The sequence below is a fragment of the Poeciliopsis prolifica genome, unplaced genomic scaffold, assembly GCF_027474105.1.
Source record: "Poeciliopsis prolifica strain line A6 unplaced genomic scaffold, Auburn_PproV2 SCAFFOLD037, whole genome shotgun sequence".
In the NCBI taxonomy this organism is placed as follows: Eukaryota; Metazoa; Chordata; class Actinopteri; order Cyprinodontiformes; family Poeciliidae; genus Poeciliopsis; species Poeciliopsis prolifica.
The window spans coordinates 746652-772363 of NW_026562412.1; the positions used below are offsets into that span (position 1 = coordinate 746652).

The 25712-nt window shown below is 45.7% G+C and overlaps 2 protein-coding genes across 20 annotated transcripts in view; both read right to left on the reverse strand.

Annotated features, from left to right (window-relative positions):
* Nucleotides 1-14678, reverse strand: part of kiaa1109 (KIAA1109 ortholog) — a 68194-nt gene extending 53516 nt beyond the window's left edge. For all 14 annotated transcript variants that reach the window (XM_055053380.1, XM_055053382.1, XM_055053390.1 and 11 more), the window contains exons 1-17: nucleotides 14529-14678; nucleotides 10690-10819; nucleotides 10357-10473; nucleotides 9101-9179; nucleotides 8950-9014; nucleotides 7526-7700; nucleotides 7268-7349; nucleotides 6769-6962; nucleotides 6498-6577; nucleotides 5784-5934; nucleotides 4522-4678; nucleotides 4199-4277; nucleotides 2518-2609; nucleotides 2289-2406; nucleotides 2051-2206; nucleotides 1674-1771; nucleotides 1408-1592 (exon numbers count right to left, since the gene is read on the reverse strand). In XM_055053380.1, coding sequence (XP_054909355.1) covers nucleotides 1408-1592; nucleotides 1674-1771; nucleotides 2051-2206; nucleotides 2289-2406; nucleotides 2518-2609; nucleotides 4199-4277; nucleotides 4522-4678; nucleotides 5784-5934; nucleotides 6498-6577; nucleotides 6769-6962; nucleotides 7268-7349; nucleotides 7526-7700; nucleotides 8950-9014; nucleotides 9101-9179; nucleotides 10357-10473; nucleotides 10690-10789 — 1928 coding nt within the window. In that variant the 5' untranslated portion in view covers nucleotides 10790-10819; nucleotides 14529-14678. The remainder of the gene's footprint in view (nucleotides 1-1407; nucleotides 1593-1673; nucleotides 1772-2050; nucleotides 2207-2288; nucleotides 2407-2517; nucleotides 2610-4198; nucleotides 4278-4521; nucleotides 4679-5783; nucleotides 5935-6497; nucleotides 6578-6768; nucleotides 6963-7267; nucleotides 7350-7525; nucleotides 7701-8949; nucleotides 9015-9100; nucleotides 9180-10356; nucleotides 10474-10689; nucleotides 10820-14528) is intronic.
* Nucleotides 14679-17283: 2605 nt separating this feature from the next.
* On the reverse strand, nucleotides 17284-25405 carry c9orf72 (C9orf72-SMCR8 complex subunit). 6 transcript variants are annotated; one of them, XM_055053454.1, is made up of 10 exons: nucleotides 25236-25405; nucleotides 24132-24614; nucleotides 22922-23017; nucleotides 22770-22834; nucleotides 22267-22339; nucleotides 21612-21728; nucleotides 21302-21537; nucleotides 21128-21185; nucleotides 18266-18375; nucleotides 17284-17952 (listed from the first exon to the last, which is right to left on the reverse strand). In XM_055053454.1, exons 2-10 carry the CDS (start codon nucleotides 24576-24578, stop codon nucleotides 17766-17768), a joined length of 1389 nt encoding a protein of 462 aa, XP_054909429.1. In that variant the 5' UTR covers nucleotides 24579-24614; nucleotides 25236-25405; the 3' UTR covers nucleotides 17284-17765. The 6 variants fall into 6 exon arrangements, 4 of the variants coding, with proteins under 4 accessions (XP_054909429.1, XP_054909428.1, XP_054909431.1 ...); XM_055053453.1 differs by lacking the exon at nucleotides 25236-25405 and adding an exon at nucleotides 24974-25197; XR_008607543.1 differs by lacking the exon at nucleotides 25236-25405 and adding an exon at nucleotides 24974-25201 and having other exon boundaries at nucleotides 17838-17952; nucleotides 18188-18375.
* Nucleotides 25406-25712: the final 307 nt, after the last annotated feature.

Here is a 25712-nt window from a genome sequence, read left to right on the forward strand (position 1 = left end):
TTTAACACATCAGCATCAAATTATCAGCAGCGTTTGAATCAATCGATCGATGATTGAGTCTGTTATGAAGAACAAACTGAGCTGCTCACGTCTTAATGGGATGGAAACTCAAATCTAAACAACTAATTTCTCTAAAATTTACAAACTTTTTCCTGGTAATTTTGTGACGTTCAGTCTGGTCCAAAAGCTGAGCTAAAGGTAACAAATCAAATGTTTCTGTTTCCTGATGAAGATGACTGATTTATGCAGGGAAAGAAGAAGTTTCACTGGACCAGAAACGGCCCAACATGTCAGCCATGTTCAGCTGCTGAGAGCTCAGCCGTCAGGTCGCAAACAGCCGACCTTTGCACTGACGACAAGAAACGAGGCAATTGGTTTAGCAGCTACTGACCTGAGGGTCACCGGGTCACCTGACCAGATTCCACAGACCGCTGGGATTAATCTGCAGATTAATCTGACGTTTTACCCAGCTGATTATTCACGCTGCGCCTCTGGTTTAACACGTCAACGTTCAACACAAAATCAGCAATTACATGACAGAAATCTGACCAACATGAATGATACTTTACAATATCCATGACTCATCAAAATGAGGTTTTAGATATCTGAGTAAGAAAGTCTGCCTGGTGCTGCCACTTTTTAAAATATTTGACAAGAATAAGATAATAATGGCAATAAAGTGTTAATAATGCTGGGACAAAGTGCAGACAGTCGCCTGTGGAGTTTTAAGTGGCTGTTTTGTCATAAATGTGAATATCAACAAATATTTAATTGATCTTTGATTATTTTTCAGATTCAAGAAATTACAACTGCATCTTCACTAGTTCAAGCGTTTACATTTTACCTGGAGACACTTTAATTAAAGTATTGATCGAATGGTGACTTACCGGCTCGTTATAATTTCATTGGTTTTCAGTAATTTATTGCAGATGTTTTGAGTTAAAGCTTCCTTAGATGAACTGAAGCAGTCAGATATCTGACCATTTCATGTTTCTGCTGGGAAGCCAAAACATTATGTTCTGCATTTTGTTTTGAATGTATCCATTCCTTGTTTGTTTGTGTTTGTTGCTGTAATTTGTTCTATTATTTGGTTAATTATATTGCACATCAACACCATTCCTGCTATGTCAGTCTGTAATGTTTGTTGGAAGGAATGCAGGGAAGGAATGAAGAAATGTTACTGGTTTAATCCATCTTTTCTAGAACAATTCGACCCACCCTAAAGAAAGTCTGCGCTTCTGAACTGAGCCCCAAAAAAAAAAAAGATGAATTTTCATTCTCTCCTCCAAATCCGCCTTTTTAAAATTTTTTAATATTGAATAATAATAACAATAATAAAAGATATTTGTCACAGTGGGATTAAATGCTAAGCTGGCCTGCCATACTGGCTGTCCCAGCATGCCTCACTCTGCCTTGGTGATGTTCCTCCAGCGCGGCTTGCTGGTTTTGGAGGACGGGACTGCCTGGCCGTCTCCGGACGCCGCCCCGTCGCCGGGCCGCTTGACGCTCTGGTAGTCCTTGGCCAGGGTGAGCAGCGGGTAGCGGCTGGGGTGGCACTCCGGCAGCGACAGCCGCATGTCGGTGTCTTCAGCCTGCGGGAGAGACGCGGCGGCGCCGGCCTTGTTCAGAGCTGGACGGATCAGAGCACAACCAGAGGCAGCAGGCGGACTCACCCTCAGGCTGAAGCGGGTGTGGCAGGTGGCGGGGACGAACTCGTTGAAAGGAAGCGTGAAGTCGATGTTGAGCGTCTCGCCGCAGGCCGCCAGGTACACTGCAGATCGATAACGCAATCAATTAGCTGATCGATCGGCTAACCCCACTGGCAAAACCTGAACATCACTCCGCCATCAATCAGCATGTGAAGCCTTTAACTACAGAAACTTATCACAGCTGAAGCTGCTGGAACCAGAAGTTTACATACACCACAGAGATTCTCTGAAGCTGAATCTGATTTTGTTAAATAATAATACTTTAACTTCCTGCCGATGTCTGTCCAGGTGATGAGAGCTGCTGAAGAACGGAAACGTTTCGTGCAGAGCGGCTTGCTCACCGTTCTCCTGCTGCTTGGTGGAGCAGTCGATCCAGTTGTGCTGGTTCGCTGCCCAAATCATCTCAAACTGGTGGAATAAGATCTTAAACTTCCAGGAATACGGCACAAAGGAGTAGATATCCGGCGCGCTGTCGCTCGCCCAATCCTTGATCAGATCTGAGAGGAGAGAAACAGTCTCTAAGGACCGGGTGGGTTCAGCCATGGTGCAGAAACATGATCCAGCGCTGCTGCTGCTGACCTGTGAAGAAGTTCTTCTGGGCGTAGATGAAGTGGTATGTGGCCTTGTACACTTCGATCTCGCACTGCCACGACTGGGGCATGTTCCACACACAGGGGTAACTGGCGATCACGTGGAACTGCAACACAAAGCTCAGGTCAGCGGGATGGGGACGGGGCGGCCGGCGTGCGACGGGGCGGCCGGCGTGCGACGGGGCGGCCGGCGTGCAACGGGGCGGGCAGCCACTTACCGCCAGCATCTCAGCCTCCAGCAGCGTCCGGTACTGCATGCTGCTGGTGGTGTCCACGTGCAGCAGCTGGCCTTTGATGTTGGGGGAGTAGCCTGAGGGAGACAAGAAGGACAAAAGTCCTCATCGTCAGCCTGATGAAGCTAACTCAGTTTGATTGACCTTTGAGAGTTGGACCTCAACATGATCTGTGGCATAAAGTCCCAGCTGGCAGCCTATCGACCAACTCTCTGCTTGTGCTTTGACAGCCGATGGCGACAACAAAACACACTTCCTCTGGTCCATACTCGCCTCTCTGCTCTGCTTACAGCTTCCTGTCAATGAGCTCTATTCAGAACCCAGAGGAGCGTTCGCTCCAAAGGTCACGGCTGCAAGACGCAGCAGAGCCAGAAAAACTCCTGCAAAAATTTACATAACCAAAACTCACTTATCCTTAACCTATGAATGCAGGAACCTATGAAACCATGACTTTCTGTTTTCCTGGGGAGTGAAAAAAATGTAACACAGAAGCTCTGAGACCATGACATAATTGACAATATTTAAACAAATATCAAAATGAGCAGAATTACACAGCAAACTGACTCCCAGTCTGTATGAATATACAAGCATGGCAATTAATAAGGGCTGCAATAAGATGCACGATGTGATATTTATACGTTTAGGAAAGAAGGCAAAACTGAGAACAGTGCTTTTGTGTCTAAACATTGTGTACGTCGCATACATCAGAGCGAGGCTGTGGGAGTCAAAGGGCACAGCAAAGCCTAGAGGTTATCGGTCAGTTAGTGTTTTTCTGTAAGCTAAAATGAATGAGCAAAGTTTGAACGTCCCGTAGTTCTAAGATCCTGCCTGAGTATTTACCGTGCGCGGTTCTGGCGGGTCGCCAGTTTATAAGCTTTTCTTGTCACCCGTTGGCTGACATCAGCAGATGTCAAAAAAAAAAGGTCCAACAGATCAGAGGGCAGCACAAAAAACCATCACTGCACCTTGGACATCTCCAACGCCTGACGATGTCCACAAAACCAGCACAAACCTAAACCAAAAGCAGCACTTTTCTTTTTTTTTAAACAAATGATGCTTATAAAAGGCCTGAAAGAGAAGCCTACCCATGTGATCCACAGAAAGAGGGGGATGTTGACTCTCAGGGGCGTCCAGATGGGAGAAGGTGAAGCAACAAGATTTGCTTAATTTCTACTCTTGTGGGGAAAGTTTCAACCAGATTAAATTGCTCAGCCCGCAGTCTTAGCGCGACGCTCAGGAAGAGCAGCAGATGTCAGCCAACTGGTGACCCGTCAGACGGATAAAAACGGTAAAAAGCTCTGGCGGGATCCAAACGAACGACAGGAGGTTCAAACTCCGCTCATTCTTCTTCAGCTTACAGAAAAGCGCCAAGCCGCCAAATAAACAACAGGGCGCCTGCATGTTGGTGACCCCTGCGTTAGGGTTAGCGTAGCTAGCTTTTTAGGTAGCATTGCCTCCCACTGATGCTTCATCAGCTGCTACTCCTACATCACCACCAGACTCACTTCTGCCTGCTAAGCTGAACTCCATCCTAATCTTTGCAAATAGCATAAAGGATGAGGTGCTGCTGTCTCTTTAAATCCAACCCAGAGCCACGGAGATGTCTGCCGACATCAAAGCCGACATCGTGGTCGACCGATGTTTCTGCTGTGAAACTCCTACTTACCATTCTCTCCCACAGTCATGGGGATGTTGACTTCCAGGTAGGAACCGGCGCCGACGTTCACATGGATGGCATTGGTTTCCTAGCAACAGCGATGAAGGCAGAGCAGAGGACGAAGACAGCAAACAGAAATGTCTCATTATCACAAACTAAAAATAAAGGAGAACAGAAAATGCTCAAAGGAAGGAAGGACAATCCTGTCTGTTTTTCATATTCCCTTCACATGGAGAACAGTTTGAAAGAGAATAAAACATGAAGCGATATCAATAACTGATGCATACAGACAGAACAGCAGGAGGAAGAGGATCAGAGGGAAGCGGAGTCACCCTGTTTTTGGTGAAGAGCAGATCGATGGTGGCGTCAGCGATGATGTTCATGCGAAGCTCGAAGGCTTGGATCTGCCGGGCTTTTCCTGGCTGGGCCACTTCGCTCACCTTCATGGCCTGGAAGTCGGCCGGCAGGAAGAACTTCCAGAGACAGTCCCTGCAAAGGTAAAAGGTCATTTACGTAGGACATTTTCAACAACAAGGCGATACAAAGTGCTTCACAGAAATGAAAAGGAAATACAAAAAAAACAAAAAACAAAGGAAAGAGCAGAAAAAGAAAAAGCTAATAATGATCTAAAGTAAATAAACCAGACGCTCCTACTCAGTTTTGCTTATCTGTAAGTAAGTATCCTCTGGTCTAATTCCTTTCTGGGTTTGAAGTTTTCTGGGTTCCAAGTTCGAATCCTTGTTCTGGGTTGCTAAATAAGTAAGTAAGTATTCTCTGGACTTTCTAAGTGTGCTCTAAATTTGTAAAGGTAATGAGTAGGCACAGTTTCTAAGTCATAATAAAATCTATATGTTCCTGTTCTGGAAGAATTTTTTTCTGGATTCTAAATTCATTCCAATTCCCTTTCTGGGTAGCAATATTAGGAATCTCTCAGCATAATAATATGAAAATTTATCTAATATTGGTCTAAATAGTGAGCCGGAGACCGCTAGCCAGAGACCGCTAGCCGGAGACCGCTAGCCAGAGACCGCTAACCGGGAACCGCTAGCCAGAGACCGCTAGCCGGAGACCGCTAGCCGGGGAACCGCTACACAGGAGTCCGCTATGCCGGGGACCGCTAGCCAGAGACCGCTAGCCGGGGGACCGCTAACCGGAGGCCGCTAGTCAGAGACCGCTAATCGAAAACCGCTAGCCGGAGACCGCTAACCGGAGGCCGCTAGCCGGGGGACCGCTACGCCGGGGACGGCAGGTTCTCGTCTGGTCCCGAGAGGAAGACATTTCAAATCTTTACTCCCAGGTTTCCTGACTGTTATCATTTAATGTTTAGGTAAATAAAGTATTTCTGAATTTGCTAAATCAGCTCTAAGTGCAGAACAAAGAGGAACTCCAATCTTTAAATGACGTTCAAAACAAATATTTACTGTCCATAACATCAAGAGATCCAGTCCAGAGCGCTCTGTTGCCTAGCAACAGAAAGGTCTGGGGTTCAACTCTCAGACCTTCCTGATTAAAACTCACATTTTAATAACCATAGCTGCAACTTGATTGTTTCAGCTGCAGTTTTCTTTGGCCGAGGTGCGTTGGGTTTGCTCACCTCTGGCGGTCGGCCCACGGCCCGTAGTTAAAGTCTGTCCCCTTTCCACAGACAATGTCCAGACCCCAACATGGAGGGAGGTCCTGCAGCTTATTGTCCTCGCTGCTCGTCTCAGCCTCCTCAGACCCGTCCTGCTCCACAGGGACCAGGCCTGACGAGGGGGACGCCCAGAGAGACGGGGACACGGAGAGAGAGACGGGGACACGGAGAGAGAGACGGGGACACGGAGAGAGAGACGGGGACACGGAGAGAGAGACGGGGACACAGAGAGAGAGACGGGGACACAGAGAGAGAGACGGGGACACAGAGAGAGAGACGGGGACACGGAGAGAGAGACGGGGACACAGAGAGAGAGACGGGGACACAGAGAGAGAGACGGGGACACAGAGAGAGAGACGGGGACACGGAGAGAGAGACGGGGACACGGAGAGAGAGACGGGGACACAGAGAGAGAGACGGGGACACAGAGAGAGAGACGGGGACACAGAGAGAGAGACGGGGACACAGAGAGAGAGACGGGGACACAGAGAGAGAGACGGGGACACAGAGAGAGAGACGGGGACACAGAGAGAGAGATGGGGACACAGAGAGAGACAGGGACACAGAGAGAGAGATGAACATAAAGTCAGTAACGTATTTGTCCTCATGGACAGCAGTTAAATCAGATGCTTTGTCTGTGGAGGCTCAGGACGGAGCCATGTGTCCAGCTGTTACCGGGTTCATCCTGGTAGTAGTAGATGTCCACATCATTGGACTGCATCACCACAAAGCCCTCGCCCATCAGTCTGGGAGGCCTGGAGGACAGATGAAGGTCAACACAAAGGTCACACTTTGACACAATAAATACAAAAAGAAAACACATGTGGGTTAGAAACCTAAAGTTTATGTTTAGATTAGAGTTCTGCTGAGAAATCCAGATTAGATCTAGTCTGCTCAACTAAAGCCTAGATTGTATGAAGCTGATTATTCATTTCCAGAGACTGACTCGTCGTTCTGCAGGCCCAGGTAGCGCGGACTGGGAACCAGCATGACGCGCACGTTCTCCAGCGACCCTTTGACGATGTGCATGAACTGGTCCAGGTGGCTGGACGGCGGCTTGGTGGCGTAGGTCAGGAAGGCGTCCTCGAAGTTCACGCACAGCGTCTGAGGCAGGTGGTGGTTCCCGAACGCCAGGCGGCCCTATAGGAACCAGATTAAAACCAAATTACAACCAATTAAACCAGGATAAACCCGGATTAAAACCCACAGTAAACCAGATTAACCTGAGTTTCTAACCTGGTTTGAAACTCAGGTTAAAAATCACATTAAACCACTTTAAACTGGTGTAATCTGATTAAACCCACATTAAACTAGGCTAAATCCAGATTGGAACCAAGTTAAACCAGTTGAAAACCCAGATTAAACCCAGATAAAGCAGATTAAACTAGTATAAACTGGTTGAACAGCCATTGCAGCCGCTACAGAACCGCCGGCAGGTCGCTCACAGTGCTGATGTTCAGCTTGATCACTGGGATGAGGGATCGCCATGATGACGACGGCTCGGGACTCTCCGTCTGGACGTTCACGCTGCAGGTAGTCGGATTAACACAATTACTGATTAGACAGCATCAGGGGGCAAGGACGCGAGGAAAGGAAGTGAGGAATAGAGGGAAGGAAGTAAATAAGGAAACTAAGGAAGAAAGGAAATGAATGAAAGAAGTGAGGAAGGAAGTCAGCCTATGAACAGGCTGGCGGGTCCGGACCTGTCCAGGGTGTGGTTCTGGGGGTCCGGACCCCTCTCCTCGTCCCGCCGGGCGCTGAGCAGCGTGGGCTCCAGACCGAACGTCTCCTGCAGCCGGGCGTAAAGGTCGGTCCGGTTGTAGACGTGGAACTCGAAGCCGTTCACCATCACAAACAGCCTCGTCTCCGCTTTGGGATCTGACAGCGAGAAAACCAAAGACACAATGAGGACGCCCAGGAGACACGATGAGGACGTCCAGGAGACACAATGAGGACATCTAGGAGAAATAATGAGGACGTCCAAGAGACACAATGAGGACGTCCAGGAGACACAATGAGGACATCTAGGAGAAATAATGAGGACGTCCAAGAGACACAATGAGGACGTCCAAGAGACACAATGAGGACGCCCAGGAGACACGATGAGGACGTCCAGGAGACACAATGAGGACGTCCAGGAGACACAATGAGGACGTCCAGGAGACACAATGAGGACGTCCAGGAGACACGATGAGGACGCCCAGGAGACACGATGAGGACGTCCAGGAGACACGATGAGGACGTCCAGGAGACACGATGAGGACGCCCAGGAGACACGATGAGGACGTCCAGGAGACACAATGAGGACGTCCAGGAGACACAATGAGGACGTCCAGGAGACACAATGAGGACGCCCAGGAGACACGATGAGGACGCCCAGGAGACACAATGAGGACGTCCAGGAGACACAATGAGGACGTCCAGGAGACACGATGAGGACGTCCGGGAGACACGATGAGGACGTCCGGGAGACACGATGAGGACGTCCAGGAGACACAATGAGGACGTCCAGGAGACACGATGAGGACGTCCAGGAGACACAATGAGGACGTCCAGGAGACACAATGAGGACGTCCAGGAGACACGATGAGGACGTCCAGGAGACACGATGAGGACGTCCAGGAGACACGATGAGGACGTCCAGGAGACACGATGAGGACGTCCAGGAGACACGATGAGGACGTCCAGGAGACACGATGAGGACGTCCAGGAGACACAATGAGGACGCCCAGGAGACACGATGAGGACGTCCAGGAGACACAATGAGGACGTCCAGGAGACACAATGAGGACGTCCAGGAGACACAATGAGGACGTCCAGGAGACACAATGAGGACTCTGATGCTCCGTTATAAAAACAGTGTTGAAAAATAGTAAATCTAATCCTGCTAGTTTTAGGGATTTTTAAAAATCATTCGTGGGAATTTATTGTTACTAAAACAACAAAATGTTATAAAAAAACTGAAATATAAACCACTTCCAACCAAAACAATAACATTGATTATATTGTTTCTATAAATAAAATTGTCCTTCAGAAATTGATCAGAATGGAGATGATTAAGCTAACTGTAATTTATTTAGTGATTACATAATCGTTTCCGTGTCAACATTTCAGCAGCTCAACTCACCATGCTGCTTTTGTTTTGGGTTATACATTTTCCACCAGCGAAATATGAGGAAGCCATCTTGGATCCTGCAACACAGAGCGCAGCCAATGAGGAGGAGGCGTGGCCGCCATGGAGACGGAGAGATAAAGAGGAGCAGCAGAGATCAGCTGACCTGATGGACATGTCCTGGTTGATGTAGTAAACGTCTCTGAACATGACTTTCCCCGACAGCACAGAGAAGGAGAACGAACCTGCGGAGCGACAAACAGGTTACCATGACGAACAGACAGCGAGGCCACCTGGAAACCCGATGGCGCCTGACCCGGTTCTGCAGGAGGAAGCCAATCTCTAAATAAAACAAAAACTGGTCTCTGAACCGGCCATTAGCTTCTTCACCCTCCAAACATTTATTTTCCTCACAAGCTTGATTGACAGCACTAAGACCCGCCTCCTGGTTCCGACTGGTAGTTTCTTGTTACCACTGGGAGACAGAGGAGTTTAATTTATTCACAGACCATCTGTCACATGTTAAACTGTCATAACGAGTGACTGTTAGAAAAAATATTTAAAAAAGAAATTATAAAAATTACGTACTGCAGCTTTAAAGGAACAGTGTTATTCATTTTTCAGGTATATGGTTTAATCTTATGGCACAATCAAGTAACTATGTTACATTCAGTTATTAGAAAAATGTACCACATATAAATTAAAATGAATTTTACTTTGTAATTTAACACCTTGAAAATGGGTCTCTGTCTCTTTAAAAGCTCCTGCTCTTTCTGATGCTCCACCTCCAGGAAGTCGTCCCAACGTAGCACATCCATCAACCCTCTAACATTTCTATCAGCGTTATTTTGAGAAGGAGCTAATATAATGAGCTCAGCAGTTCCACCAGCTGTTTGCTAATAGCTGCTGGCTAGTCTGAAGGCGTTGAAAGAGGGAGGAGCTGTGTCTCAAAGGCGGGGCTAGGTTCACCCAGCAGTAATGCAGCTGAATGGTTGCCATGGAGATTAAAGGATTTCTCCAAGCAACACTGCAGGAATGCAACACTGCAGGAATGCAACACTGCAGGAATGCAACACTGCAGGGTCTCAAACTCCAGTCCTGGAGGGCTGGTGCCCTGGAACTTTCAGATGAGCCTCTGCTGCACCACCTGAACAGATTAATGAGGTCATTAAGTCTCTGGAGATCTGATCTACACCAGGAGGAGGTAACGAAGCCGTTTCATTCAGTGTTTTGTACTTGTGGCACATCTGCAGGACAGCAGCCCTCCAGGACTGGTTGATTTTACATGATGCCGGCCCTTAAAATATTTTAACACATCAGCAGCTCCTCAGGACACATTACACCAACATGTGAAAGCAAATAGGAAGTGCTTCTCAGAAACAGGAAGTTGGCCTGGGCCTATGCGTTTCCTGTCCAACATACCGATGTGAATGTAGCCTCCTTTGTAAAGCCGGTTGATGATGAGGGTGAGGAACAGTCCGATGTTGCGAGAGTTGTAATAGGTTAAGTAGATGATCCATCCACAGGACAGAATGGTGGCTGAAACAAGAAAAATTCAACATGAGTCACACTGCACACCGAGCCGCTCCGCTAACAGCGGCTAACGCGCCGGGCGCTCCTCGTTCCTAGCTTCTGCAGCAGTTCCTACAGAAGCTAGGAACTGCTGCTGTAAGTCCGTTTACAGCAGCAGTTCCACCTTCAAAGGAGCATTTAAAGGTGTAATATTTTCCATACAGGTTGCAGTGAGTCTCTTACCAACGAGCAGCCAGATGAACTTGGAGTTGTGCCGGTTCAGGTAGGTCTCCAGATCCTCATAGTTGAGGAAGGAGGTGTTGTTGGAGCCTTGTTCATCCATGGCTACAGGCTCTTGGGCAGCAGCAGAAAACTACAAATCAAAGCAAACATAGACCAGATGAACTTTCTTGTCTTAAAAACAGCAAGCAGGGCTGATGCTGAAGCCATTAGTGGAACAATGAAGTCTTGTTTCTACTTGTAGATCTGATTTCTAACACCTAACATGATCCATGTGGGGAGGAAAATAAGAGAAGAAGGTTTTTAGCTTTTAGGATCAACATCAGCAGCAGCAGAGAACAGCTGCTGCTGAAACAAAAAAGCGCCTCACTTTAGATCAGGTTCCTGTTTCACCTGTTGACCCCTGGACTGGGTTTCTATGGAAACGACTGAGTCACAAAGCTGTAAGAATTAGTTTCAATACACGTTAGCATGCTAGCCCCTCAGGTTGTACTTCATATTTCCCATTAACCACTTGAATTTCAAGATGGCCTTCGTTTTTTGACCTTTTCAATCATTTATTACATAAAATGTTACCCATAAATACATAACTTTAGGTCTCATCAAAAGTTTCCTGTTCATTAAACTTTAAAGTGATAAAATGCAGCAGAATCAGAAAGCCAGGACTTTGCTGTTGGTGAGTCAGCTGGAAGGAGAAGAAGAGAGACAGGCGACTTAGTGGGGAGCATTAGCTTTAGCTAATTAGTTATGCATTAGCTTTAGCTAATTAGTTATGCATTAGCTTTAGCTAATTAGTTATGCATTAGCTTTAGCTAATTAGTTATGCTTTAGCTTTAGCTAATTAGTTATGCATTAGCTTTAGCTAATTAGTTATGCATTAGCTTTAGCTAATTAGTTATGCATTAGCTTTAGCTAATTAGTTATGCATTAGCTTTAGCTAATTTTTTATGTATGTAGTAGTTTAGCATTAGCATAGCTAAGATTTTTGTACAGTGAACTTTTAGGTCAGATATGGCTGCTGATATTTTTCTCCACCATGGCGGCCATTTTTAAAAACTTCCACCAGAAAAAGGAAACGAGCAAAAAAATATAAAATGTTTTGTAAGGTTCAAAATACACCAACTGTTATTTGACACCAAACACCCATCTAACTGGGTGTAACCTGTACATTTTTGCACAGGTCACATATTCGCAACCTGTGCAAAAATGTATTTTTCATGACAACTATGGTGTCCATCTTGAAAAATAAAAGAATAATCAGTAAAAAGGATGTTGGTGGGTCGGTCCAGTTATGCCTGATTTGACACCAAAAAACGAATCAAATATTTCCAACTTTAGTCACAGATTTTTCTTTGTGACCACGGCGTCCATCTCGAGTCATCTGCTGCGGAGCTGCTGAACCCGATGATGGCCCATGCAGTCGGGGCGCCAGGCCCCCAGCATCACACGTCTTCCACCATGCCTTCTAATGGACACGAGTCTCCTCATCTCAGAGTGTTTGTTGCTCAGAAGCTCAACGTGATTCCAGTCTGACCAGTAAGAGCCCAGTTCTGCTTGGACAAACAGTTCATGTTGGCAGGAACTTCAACTCCTCTGAGGTTTGGGGTCAGAGTTCAGGTGTCATTTATGAAGCTCATCAGCCACTCCCGGTTGTGAAAACAATACCTTGTTGCCATTGTTACACATAAAATTGTCCAAGAGTAAAAAAGTGAGCAGGATGGACGTCGTCTCCGTCTTTATGAGACATTTTTATGACATTCTCTGAGCTTTGGAGGTTATTTTTATTTCTATCAGTTTAGAGGACAACATGCTGCTTCAGAGAGACGGCTCGCTGTGTTACGTCATATGTCTTCCCCATAGAAACGGGATTTTAATAAACAAGTATTGTTTCTATTTTTCACTTTCCTATTTAAGACTCAAAGTGTCTCCAGACAGAAAGTCAATGTGATGACCAAGGTGAAAAAGGAGAATTGGGTCGGTTCGGTTCTGACACCATAAAAACATTAATGAATTCAAATCATTGCTTTATTAAACTTCAGACAGAATTAATGAATCTGCAATGAAGGAATGATTATAAGCTGGTAAACAGGAACCTTTCATAGAGGTTTTCCACTTCTAAACATCAGATTTGTCACTGAATTGATCAATTAATTTAGTAATCAATAAATAGCCAACTGCAGTGTACGAACTGAAAAATGCAATTTGCAGAAAAAATGACTTATTCAGAGCAATAACTAAGTCAAAACTATACAAAAAAGAAACATTTTGCATTTCAGATAAAAAATGTACACTTTTTAAATTAGTTGACAGATTTTAGATGTTAAATGTATCCAGATTTAATCATCAATTTTCAAAATTTCCTCTGTACTAGAGGAAATTTTTATTTTTATTTAATATTAGAAAAATGTGGTGCCTTCTCTGTCAGTGAACCAGTCGTTTCCTTGCAGAGCTTCCTGTAAGGCCACAAGCTCCTTTCAGCTTCTGAAACTTTATGGAATAAAGTGCAGCTCACCTGTAACCTGTCAGCTCAGGTAAACTCACTTTCAGTTTAACTGACAACTGTCACCTTCAGCCAGCAGGGAGTTACGCTGAAGTTAGCGTCTGATTTTAGCTCCATCAGGAAGCTGGACGACATCTGATGAAGCAAAATCTAAAACACTGAAAATGATTAAATCATCGATCAGCCCATTCAAGATGATCTGATGTTTTTAGGGAAGTTCAGATCAATTTCAGGGTTTTAAACTATGGGTTTGAGATGGATCTTTATTGTGAAAAATCTACTTAAATCATAAGAATTTTGAGAAATTCCAGTTGACAACATTGTTGAAATGTTCTTTTTTTTTACCATTTTCCACATTGTTTTGTTCATGAGGATTTTTTTTAAAAACACCAGTAAATTGAAAGAATGACTACCTGCAGTTTGTGTGAGAGCAGTCACAGATCTCTGGTGCCCTGAAGATTTTTATTTCACATGGAAATGTTTTAGAGGAGCAAAGTTTATGTTTATGCTGCAATGAAGCATCAAATATCTTCAGTAAAATCTCTGAATACAGTAAAGACTATATATTAATCTGAATGTAGCTTATTCTAACATATATATACACTACTGTATAAACTAACAATGAGTTTCATAACTTTATATTTGAAGAATGTATATAAATAAGTGTTTCTTCTGCTTAAAATCTGTTCTGTAATTGCATTATTTGTTTGTATTCAATTATTTTAGTCACTTTTTTACCAAATAGTTTGAAAAATCTTGAGTAATTTCTTGGATAGGCTAGTTTTCAACTTTCATTTGAGTAAAAACACACAGAAATACTGCTCCTCTGACTGGATTACAACGTTTATTCACCACTAACCAAACCTGGATTAAACATCATTGTTTAACTTATGAAAAGCACAATTTCAACACTATGGTCATTTTTACTCCTTCTAGAGAAAGAATAAAGACAAATTAATCCTGGATTGGGTTTTGGAGTGTAGACTTATCCTTTGATCCGTCCAAGTATTTCAGATTTTAGCTGATTAAAGGCAGCTTAAATATACGGAACAGCCCTTTACCCAAGCTGCGATTCAGAAACCAACTTCGGCCTTCTCTGGACCGAACCCCGCCTCTCTGACCGAACCAAAACCGAACAGTTCGGGACATAAACAGTTCTGATATCTAGACTGGGTGCAGACGAGACACAAACATAAACTTGACATTTCCATCCAGAGCGCTAATTCTGGACTAATTCCTTTATTGTTTGGGCTAGCTGCTAGCCTGCTAACGAAGCAGGCCGCGCCTCTTGGCTTCTCCCGTTCTTCCCACACACCCAGCTCCATGACTGAGAGCGGCCTACCGTAAAACTCCCGGTACGGCAGGAGGTGTCATCCTGGCGCCAGTCAACCAGCAGCAGCCACCCTTCTGTCGAGTTCCACACCTAGCATCCTCTGTTCACTATTTACACGGTTGAACGCCACTGCGCGTTTCTTCCTGTTCTTACCCGAGCTGTCACACAACTGGCCAATCATGAAGAAGTAGCCGTTCAGAAGCTAACCAATCAAATCAAATCTTGGTTGAATCCACGCTCACCTCGGATTTTCTACCTATCAACACGATCGTTTTTGGACGATGGAGTTAAAGGAAGTTTGTTTTGATATTTAACCTAAAATAAACGTGATTTAAAGAGTAAACAAAGGAGATTTCTTATTTAAATCTATGAAGTGAAGAAATTCATTTTTAGACAACTTCCCTTTATTCCAGAAATTTCTTCTCTTTTATGAAGGTTTTGACTTGAATATGAACCAGTACATTTATAAGTATGGTTTTTATTTTTCAGTTTGTCTTGATGATAAATATGAGCCTTATTAATATTCCACACATTTATAGTTTGTGAGACGTTACATCTTTGACTAAAGTTGCACTTAATCAGGATGTTTTTAGTCTTTTTTAATGTTAATTTAATTTTATTCTAAGCGTTTTGACTTTATTTCAAACATGACATTTTGAAAACTGATTACTTTATTCTAGAAATGTATATTTATTTTAAAATCCTAACTGTATAAAACTTGTAAACATTTGAAACTCATTCTATATAATTTTATCACCTTCAAATAACTAAAGAAACTTCAAAACAGTTACAATTTATTAATATTTTTGACATTATTTTAAGTTTTATTTTAAAAAAATCTAAATTCAGTCATAACTTGAATATAAACTCAAACTTTATCACAGACATTTCAACTTCATTTGATTATTTCTACTTAATTGTAGATATTTTTATTGAGAGATAATATTCTATATATTTCTTCTTTGTACTTTGAACTTCAAAATGAACCTTTGCAAAGTTTCAACTTAAACATCTTGACTGCAGTCTACATACTTTCATTCATAGCTCATTTTTAATTAATGATTGACACTGTGTTATTATCCTTAAAATTATCCTTTATATTTTTTACTTTATGTTACTTAATAAGTTTATTTTTGTTCATTCTATACATAAACGACTTTATCCTTTTGTTAATGTCCAGGTTTTCTCTGTCTGGGGCTCCATCCTCGTCATCATCTTCATCATCGTTCATGACATCATGGAAGCGTCTGGAAGCGTCTTCTCTGCGACTGAACCGGACGGTTCTGGTAAACATGAAGAATTTTCTCCTTCAGCAGGACCGCAAATTATGAAATTGTAAAACTTATTTTGTGGCCAAATCAACTTTAGAAGCAATTTATAGCCTACTTATAGTTAGAGTGGTTTAGGTTAACCTGAACAGTCATGCAGCAACAGGCTCAGGCTGCTGGAAGACTTAACTTTATTCTCCTACTACTCTCCAGTTTTATGGTGTTTGCTGTTATTTCAACTCTTTGTTTTTTTCTCATAATAGAAGCTCCAGCTGGCGTTCTGTAACGCCTTCCTGCAGCAGCCTAAAGGTCTCCTTCTGCAGATATACAGCTAGAGGATAATGCCAAAGGCTAAAGCTAAAGGCTAACTCATTATGGATGTCATGGGTTTTTGTGTGTTTGTATTTTTTTCTGCAAAGCAAACTGCTGCTTGGAGACGGCGGCGTTTTCAACCTTTAAACTGACTCAGAGCTGAAGCAGCTGCTGCTGCCATCAACGTTCGCTGCTCTTTAGCAGAAGGTTCTCCTGGATCAGACCTTCTGGGTTGTTCTGTGTGGCAGCTGGCTCTGGTTCTGCTGGAGGTTTCTTCCCGGTAACAGGGCAGAGCCAGTGGGTGCACCACTCTGAAACAAGTAGTTCCCCTCCAAAACAGGTGGTGGCAGCAGTGATACCAATATACTCCTGTATTCATTAAATAGCAAGTATTTTCTGTCTTTAGTGAATTATTTTTAAAATACGGAGGTTGTGCTTTGAAGTGGCTCAAAGTTTTTTCTCTCTGCTGTCGCAGCATGCATGCTGAGAATGAGGGGGTTGTACTCTGTCGCCCCCTGCTGGTCCCAGAGGAGGGAATGCTGCAGTGACTCCACGCTCTGTGGGTTTTCCTCAGAGAAACGTTTTAAACTAATCTGAATCATAACCTGAGTGTTTTCTCTGTACCAAGCTGAGGCTGCTGAGGTTTAAATTCTCCTAAATGCATTTGGGCGCCATCTTTGTCCATCAGCAGGAGGACTGTTTGTTTGCTGACCCTCCTGGGTGTCTGTTAAACCTGTAGGCAGCTAAGCTGTCCTTCAGTCCCGGCCTGCTCCCTGATGGACGTCCGGCTCCGCGCAGCACTAGCAGCTTTCTGTCTGCTGAACTCCTGAAGGACGTCAGGCTCTCTACATAATTAGCAGCTTGTCTTAGTTTAAATATGCAGCACTGAAGGATCTCAGAGGAAATGTGATTATAATTAGGCTGTTGTGGAAGGCGAAGTGCTTTTAACGCAACTCTTCAGGGGCGCCGGGTTTATATTCCACCATCTTTAATCCTCAGAAAGTTCTGATTCATGCAAACCTTCCTGACCACCAGGGATGATGGAAATCTGCTGTTTCATTACTGAGGAGTTTCATGTTTTAACCTCTAATTGGGATTCTACAGTCAGAGCTGGTGGTTCTGTGTGGAAACCACAACCAGTGAGGACTGAACTGGAGAAATTCAGCTACAAAGTAAGTAAACAGTTCTGTTTTGTTTAACTTTTATTCCTGAAACGTTTCTCGCTGATGAACAGAAAACAGAAACAGCTGAAAAAAGATCAACAAAATAAGATAAAACATGAAGCAAATCAGATCCCGACAGCCAATCAGAGAAAGGCAGAGAACTCTGACAGCCAATCAGAGAAAGGCAGAGAACTCTGACAGCCAATCAGAGAAAGGCAGAACAGGATGTGAAGCTTTCCATCTCAGCAGATTTGCTGATTTATGGTCTATAAACTTTTCAGAGTTGAGCTGGAGTTTAGTAACTCATCATAATTGAAATTATTCATGATTATAAAATATTAAAAAGCTCCAGTTGTCTCACAAATTCAGCACATTTAAAACAAATATCAGCTTAAGTCTAAGTTGACATCAGTCCAAGTTCTGGTTCCTGGAGACGAAGGAAGCAAACAGCTTCAGTCTGACCCGGTTGGACCGGGTTCTGACCCGGTTCTGACCTGGTGGGGTCAGAAGCTCATGAGCACGTCCCTCTCCTGCACGCTGGTGTAGAACGGCTTCCCGAACACAAAGGAGTGAAGCCCGGCCCTCAGCTTCTCAGCCATCGCCATGACGATGTTCAGGTCCCCCTCGGCCTTCAGGTCCAGGTCGGCCTTCAGGTTCCGGAGGGCCCGGAACGGCTTCTTCCCCTTCTGCCTGTGAACAGAGGCCGGCTGGGTTTATGGGCTTAATAATAACTAAAGATCAGTAAGTTCTGCTGGTAACAGATTCATGATTGTTTCTGATCAGTTTGTCCTGATTTAAAACCAAAAGGTTTGATTTACAACATCAGGGGAACAAATCTGGATCGGGCCGCTAAAACATCAGCCTAAGGGCCACAAATGGCCCACGAGCCGCACTTTGGACCCCGGTCAGAGGCGACAAATCCCACCAGGGTCACAGGTCATCGTCCTGCCGTGCTTCAGACGTGCCCGCAGCACCATGCTGCCCCCGCCGTGCGGCCTCTTACGTCTCGTCCTCGATGTACTTGAGCAGCGTGAGCGCCTTGCGGTGCAGCAGCAGCAGGAACTGGGCCAGGTAGGCGCTCCGCAGGGCCAGGCCGGGCTTCAGCAGGAACACCTGGAGGAGAGCGGCGACACACATCAAACTGTTCCTTCGGCTTCCTGCCCGTCACCACAGGCCACGCCGCTGTTAGCATGGTGATTAGAGCAGGAGCAGCCCCAACCTGTCCAGTTTTCCCAGTTTTAACTGGTTGGTTTCAGCCAATCAGAAAAGCTCTGAACCTTAAAGGTCCACGTGAAAAGTATTCACCTCTGGATGTTATTCCTGTCTGGTTTCTCCCAGTGGATTATCAGTCTGGCAGCCACCAGTCTCGGATATACTTTATTTATTTAAAGTTTTTTTGCTTTTTTAACACTTTGTAGTTGGTGTTTAGGAATTATTAATAATGTCTTCCAATAACACATAATTACCTGGTGGTGTTTTACAACTTCCTGCCAACTTTAAGCATTTTTTTAACTTCAGACACAGCAGGTCACTGACCTAGCTAACTAGCACTTAGCTAAGTAGCACTTAACTCACTAGCACTTAGCTAAATAGCACTTAGCTCACTACCACTTAGCTCACTAGCACTTAGCTCACTACCACTTAGCTCACTAGCACTTAGCTAAGTAGCACTTAACTCACTACCACTTAGCTCACTACCACTTAGCTCACTACCACTTAACTCACTACCACTTAGCTCACTAGCACTTAGCTAAGTAGCACTTAACTCACTACCACTTAGCTAAGTAGCACTTAACTCACTACCACTTAGCTAACTAGCACTTAGCTAACTAGCACTTAGCTCACTACCACTTAGCTCACTACCACTTAGCTCACTACCACTTAGCTAAGTAGCACTTAACTCACTACCACTTAGCTCACTACCACTTAGCTCACTACCACTTAACTCACTACCAAGTAGCTCACTACCACTTAGCTCACTAGCACTTAGCTCACTAGCACTTAACTAACTAGCACTTAGCTCACTACCACTTAGCTCAGTACCACTTAGCTCACTAGCACTTAGCTAACTAGCACTTAGCTCACTAGCACTTAGCTAAGTAGCACTTAGCTCACTACCACTTAGCTCACTAGCACTTAGCTAAGTAGCACTTAGCTCACTACCACTTAGCTCACTACCACTTAGCTCACTAGCACTTAGCTAAGTAGCACTTAACTCACTACCACTTAGCTCACTACCACTTAGCTAAGTAGCACTTAGCTCACTACCACTTAGCTAACTAGCACTTAGCTCACTAGCACTTAGCTAACTAGCACTTAGCTAAGTAGCACTTAGCTCACTACCACTTAACTAACTACCACTTAGCTCACTACCACTTAGCTCACTACCACTTAGCTAAGTAGCACTTAGCTCACTACCACTTAGCTCACTAGCACTTGGCTAAGTAGCACTTAACTCACTACCACTTAGCTCACTACCACTTAGCTAAGTAGCACTTAGCTCACTACCACTTAGCTAACTAGCACTTAGCTAAGTAGCACTTAACTCACTACCACTTAGCTCACTACCACTTAGCTAAGTAGCACTTAGCTCACTACCACTTAGCTAACTAGCACTTAGCTCACTATCACTTAGCTAACTAGCACTTAGCTCACTACCACTTAGCTAACTACCACTTAGCTCACTACCACTTAGCTAAGTAGCACTTAGCTCACTACCACTTAGCTAACTAGCACTTAGCTCACTACCACTTAGCTCACTAGCACTTGGCTAAGTAGCACTTAACTCACTACCACTTAGCTCACTACCACTTAGCTAAGTAGCACTTAGCTCACTACCACTTAGCTAAGTAGCACTTAGCTCACTACCACTTAGCTCACTACCACTTAGCTAAGTAGCACTTAGCTCACTACCACTTAGCTCACTACCACTTAGCTCACTAGCACTTGGCTAAGTAGCACTTAACTCACTACCACTTAGCTAAGTAGCACTTAGCTCACTACCACTTAGCTAACTAGCACTTAGCTAACTAGCACTTAGCTAACTAGCACTTAGCTAAGTAGCACTTAGCTCACTACCACTTAGCTAACTACCACTTAGCTCACTACCACTTAGCTAAGTAGCACTTAGCTCACTACCACTTAGCTAACTAGCACTTAGCTCACTAGCACTTAGCTAAGTAGCACTTAGCTCACTACCACTTAGCTAACTAGCACTTAGCTCACATGGTTTCTGACTCCTGCAGGTTAAAATTATTTTTCATCAACTATAGTTAATTTCAATCAATTAATAATAATATGCATCTCAATAGACATGTGATTATGTTTATTGTGACGGTGGAGCAGTTGATAGCACTGTTGCTTTGCAGCAAGGAGGTCCTGGGTTCAATTCCCAGCTGGGGTCTTTCTGCATGGAGTTAGCATGTTCCCCCTGTGCATGGTGGCTTCTTCCTCCCACAGTTAAAAAGCATGACCGTCAGGTTAATTGGTCTCTCTAAATTCTCCTTCGCTGTGAGTGCGGTTGTTTGTCCTGTCTCTCTCTGTGTTGCCATGGCGATGGACTGGACCCCGATGGGACAAGGCCAGAAGAACATGGATGGACGTGATCAGTATCAATAGATAATACATCTGATTCAATATTTAACGTTTAAAATATTTAGTGAACTCTGACCTAGAACCGCACAGCATTCTGGGAGATGTAGGCAGAGGAAAGAACTGCTCAACCTCTCATTGCAAGTTCAGCCAGGTTGGTGGAATCAACCAACTCACTCTCTGGTTACCTAGCAACAGCCTGCTGAGTAACATGCAGCAGCAGTTTCATGTTTCTCCATCGTGCTTCAGAACTCGCTCAATAAAAACTTCTCACCTCGTCTATGAAGGATCTGACCAGCGTGTCGGTATGCAGGACATCCTGGAAGATGTTCCTGGGAAATGAAGGACGAACATCTCATTGGTTACCTGTCAAATAAACACCTAGGGGCGGGGCTTACAGGTTGGGGTGGGGTTTAAGAGTTTGGGCCGGGGCTTAGGGTGCGCCTACAGGTCCGGGGTGAAGGTTTCGTCCGTGTGGATCACGGTTTCCGGCGGGATGTCGTCCTCGCTATCGGTCTTCCACAGCGCGTTGAGCTCAGAGCGCATGTAGCGCCGCTGGTTGAAGGTGTGTTCGTGGCACGGCGGCATCTGCTTCACGGTGTTGATGTCCACGTCGATGTGCGTGGTCGGGTACGGCGCGTACAGCACCTGGCGGAACGGCAGCACGAAGCTGCCCGTGGAGTCCTGGAAGCAGGCAGCGGCAGCGTCAGACGGCGGGTCAAAGCGGGCCTGCAGAACCACGCGGTGCCGGCAGATACCTTCAGGAGTCCCTGGACGAACAGACCCGTGTCGTACTTGAAGGAGGAGCTGGCCCGGCAGAGGCGGGAACACTTCCTCTCAGCTGGAGTCAGGAACAGGCAGAGAGTCCGGACGATCTGGTGACACACGAGCAGAACCTCAGAAAACTGGAGCCACAACCACTCAGAGGTTTTTAAGTCTCCAGGTCCATCCAGAACCAGCTGGGTCCAGTTTGGCTTGGCTGCTAGTATATGTGCTAGCATCAGCAGGACAGCGTTTCACACTGTCAGCGTTCTCATTTCTGCTGTTTGGAACCATGAAAGAGGCAGATTATCTCAGAATGAACTTTCATATTCAGAGGAACAAACTGCAGCTGAACTTCTCATCAGGTTTACAAAGCTATGCTAACGAAAAAGCTAACTGTGCTACACAATACGTCCACTGATGTGCTACACTTACACTGTGAAAGCTAGCAATAAAGCGCTATATTAAGATATGCTGATCGTAAATTATACCAACACAGTATTTTGTGTAAGCTTCTAACATGGTGTTTAGCAAAAGCTAACAGCAAGGTGCCACACTAACATGGTATTGAGCTGTGCTGTTAGCGCATTAGCGGGTTAGCGGTGGGAGCCCGGTGCTGCGTTTGCACACGGTTGGTTCCAGTAAACCCACCTTGTTTACTTTCTCTGGGTTGCTTCCGACCACGACGGAGCAGCCACACGTCTGCAGATGGGAGCTGATGGCTCTGGAAGACAGATGCTTGAAAATTAGAGCCAGTTAGTATCCAATTAGCTCTGCTGATCAAATGAACCATTCTACAGTGAGAACTGCAGTCAGTGAGTCTGGGGATCTGGATGTACGGAGCAAAGGAACAAATCATGTCAGGCTGGTCGTTTATGGACACGTATTTGGTCTTGTCCTGCTGTTAATGGCAGTCTGGAGCTAAAAGACGCTTTGAAATGACTTTTTAAATCATAACAGGAGGCCGAGCCCACAAAGCCTCTCAGCTGTGCCCAGTTAAGGATCTAAAGCTGGCCTCCTGCTCCCTCGCGGGTGATTCCTCCGTCTCAGTTTCTCTGGGGAGAAGCTGAGCTGGGAGAGCGCCATCACTCATCATCAGGCGGCTGACGGGTGTTAAACGACCGTTGTTTGTCATCTGTCTCCATTAGGCTTACTTGTGGAGGAAGCCCTCATGGCAGCTGTCCCCGATGTCGTCATCATTTAGCACGGTGTCTCTGATCTGCTCCGCAGGAAACAAACCGTCCAGATCAGAGAAAACCTGATTTAAATGCTAGAAAGTGAAACCAAACACCGGATCTCAGCTTACGTCGATTTCCTCAGGAACGCAGTGAGACTTCATGGAGGCCAGCAGCTCCATGATGGGGGCGATCTCCAGGCTCAGCACCGAGATGATGTTGTAGCCCTGAAAGTTAGAGGGAGCAAGAAACCATGAGCTTCACACAGCGACCGGGTTCTCATCCGGTTCTGACCGGGTTCTAACCCGGTTCTCACCCGGTTCTGACCCGGTTCTGACCCGGTTCTGACCCGGTCTCACCCGGTTCTGACCCGGTTCTCACCCGGTTCTGACCCGGTTCTCACCAGGTTCTGACCTGGTTCTAACCCGGTTCTGACCAGGTTCTAACCCGGTTCTGACCAGGTTTATGGACGATGGAAAAGAACTTATCATCAAAACACAGTATTCAGCTGAAGCTAAAGCTAAAGCAACACAGTAGACAGTGTTAAAAACTAGAGGAATAACTTCACTTGGCTCGCTAATTTTCCTCTAGTTTCCCAGATCCAAAGGTCTCCGCGTGCGCAAGGGAAATAATAAAGAACAATCATACGACATCTAGAGCTTTATCCAGAGAATTCAATGCATTCAGAATGTCGTTCCATCAGCATCACACCCAGATCATCAAGAAGTCCAACACATGACAAAATAGAATGACCTGCAACGAGTTGAAAAGGAAAGACAAAAATGCATTTCTGGGAATTGCTGACTCGGGCAAAAGCAATTCGATCTGTAAAACGAAGCTTTTTATAAGACTGTATTCCCTTCATCTAAATATATGCATTAGAAGGTGTGTTCTTCTCTCTGTGGGGCTGTTTTAATGTTCATTTTATTCCCCTGCTTGAGACATGCTGTACCAGCCGAGTCCTTTTACATTCCAGACGAAAATGTCTGACCTGCAGCTGGACGCGATGGCTCTCCTTAGTGATTTATGTGAGTTCAGAGTCAACCGTTGTTTTAGTTTGGATCTTTATCCAAGTTTACCTTAACATAAAGTCTACTCCAAATGTTCACGCTGCCTGTAATATTTCATATGCATAAAGATTGACAGTCTCTAAAGTTATGCTAACCAAACTTTCCACAACAGCTAACAGTAAAGCAATAAAACAGACAGCTAACGCTAAATCGCTAAAACACACAGCTAACGCTAAATTGCTAAAACACACAGCTAAAGCTAAATCGCTAAAACAAACAGCTAACGCTAAATTGCTAAAACAGACAGCTAACGTTAAAGCTCTCCCCAAACCTTCTGCATCCAGATGCGTCCCTTGCGGATGCCGTGTGTGAGCCGCTCCACGCAGGCAGCGTGCAGCGGCAGGTAGAAGGCCAGCTCGGTCTGCGGCAGGATGACAGACAGGGCGCACGTGTTCTTGTCGCCCTTCAGCTCGCCGTCGAAGATCAGAGACACGATGATGACGCCTTTCTCTGCCAGGACGAAGAACTTGACGTCCACGGCGCCGCACTCGGCGTTGCGCAGGATCTCTCCGTTCAGCGTGTGGTTGGCCAGGAAGGTGACCTCGCCGTCGCTCAGCGCCATCGGCTGCTCGCCACGCGGCGCCCACATGTGGCGCACGCGCGGCCCCAGGATGTTGTCCCAGTAGGCGAAGGTAGCTGCCAGCAGGGGGCACTCTCCCTCCACCGCTACCTCTGTCTTGGCTACGGCCGGGGACTGGGGGGGACAGCCCGAGGACATTGGACCGGAGACGTCTCCCTCTAATTTAGCTACAACCTTAACAGAAAACAAAGATTATAAAATCAGTTGGACGCAGAAGACATGTCCACGAGACCAAACGTCTCTGTCCTCTGGGTCAGGGGTCAGACTTCAACATGAAGGGACACAAAGATGGACACACTGATGGTGGGACAGGTCTCTCCGTCCCACCATCTTGAGATCTGCCCATATTTGTCCCAGTCAATAAAATGTGAGTCTGCAGACGCCGTGCGGCAGGACCCCCGCAGCAGACGCCGCGGGGGGTCCTGCTGGACAGCCGAGGTGGGAGGAGTCAAGGTGGACGGAGGAGGAGCTTATGTAGGGGTTGGTGACGTCAGAGGAAAGTCTGGGATGGGGACAGAAAGGGAAGCAGCTACCTGAGGAACTGCTGGACCGGAACCAGAGTCCATGAAGAAAACCCGGTTCTGCTGATCATGTAGCCGAACACACAGCGGTTCGGTTCCCGGCTGACAGGATCTGGACCATCCAGTCCGCTCAGGCGGAACATTTTAAATTGAATCCTTGAAATGAGCTTCAGTTGAAATGGATCCTGATCACGTGACCGATGAGCGTTAAACGGTCGCAATGAGAGCTATAGCAACAGGCTAACAGGAAGCGGATCACATGGTTCCGACTCACCTTTCCTGTCCTTTCCGAACCGAACCGCCGAACTGCAGCTGGATCCAGCTGGTCCTGATAACCTGCAGTCTAACGGCGGCTCGCTGCCTGCTCGTTTGTTGTGCTGTTTTCACTCTTCCTCGTACGTCACATGACGTCAGCGTCCAGGCGGCGCTGCGCCCTCTGCTGGTCGAGGCGAGGCGGTGCAGCGGGAGCCAGGATGACGTCATTTAGAATCAGTTCATAAAAATCAGATAAATGGGTTTAAATGCCACAGAACTGACGGGTTCGACTTTAGGCTCAGTTTAAATCCATTTCAGCTGTTAGTGGCTCAGTTCAGACGGACCAGGAACATGAGCCAAAGGTTCCAACAGGTGATCCGTTTGTCTGTGCCACCTGTAAATCCGACCTTTTGGGAAGCAGAGGGGGTCAACAGCCTGTCAATGTCAGCTGATCATGTGACCAGTGGGTGGAGACTGCTGTCCACATGCTCCGTCC

Excerpts from the sequence above, each read along its gene's own strand:
- c9orf72 (XM_055053453.1), bottom strand. The coding sequence starts at position 25,006 with ATGGACTCTGGTTCCGGTCCAGCAGTTCCTCAG. Across the intron at positions 24,615-24,973 it reads CCGGTCCAGCAGTTCCTCAG|GTTGTAGCTAAATTAGAGGG; the intron begins GTAGCTGCTTCC and ends TTTTCTGTTAAG. Across the intron at positions 22,340-22,769 it reads CATGAGGGCTTCCTCCACAA|AGCCATCAGCTCCCATCTGC; the intron begins GTAAGCCTAATG and ends TCTGTCTTCCAG.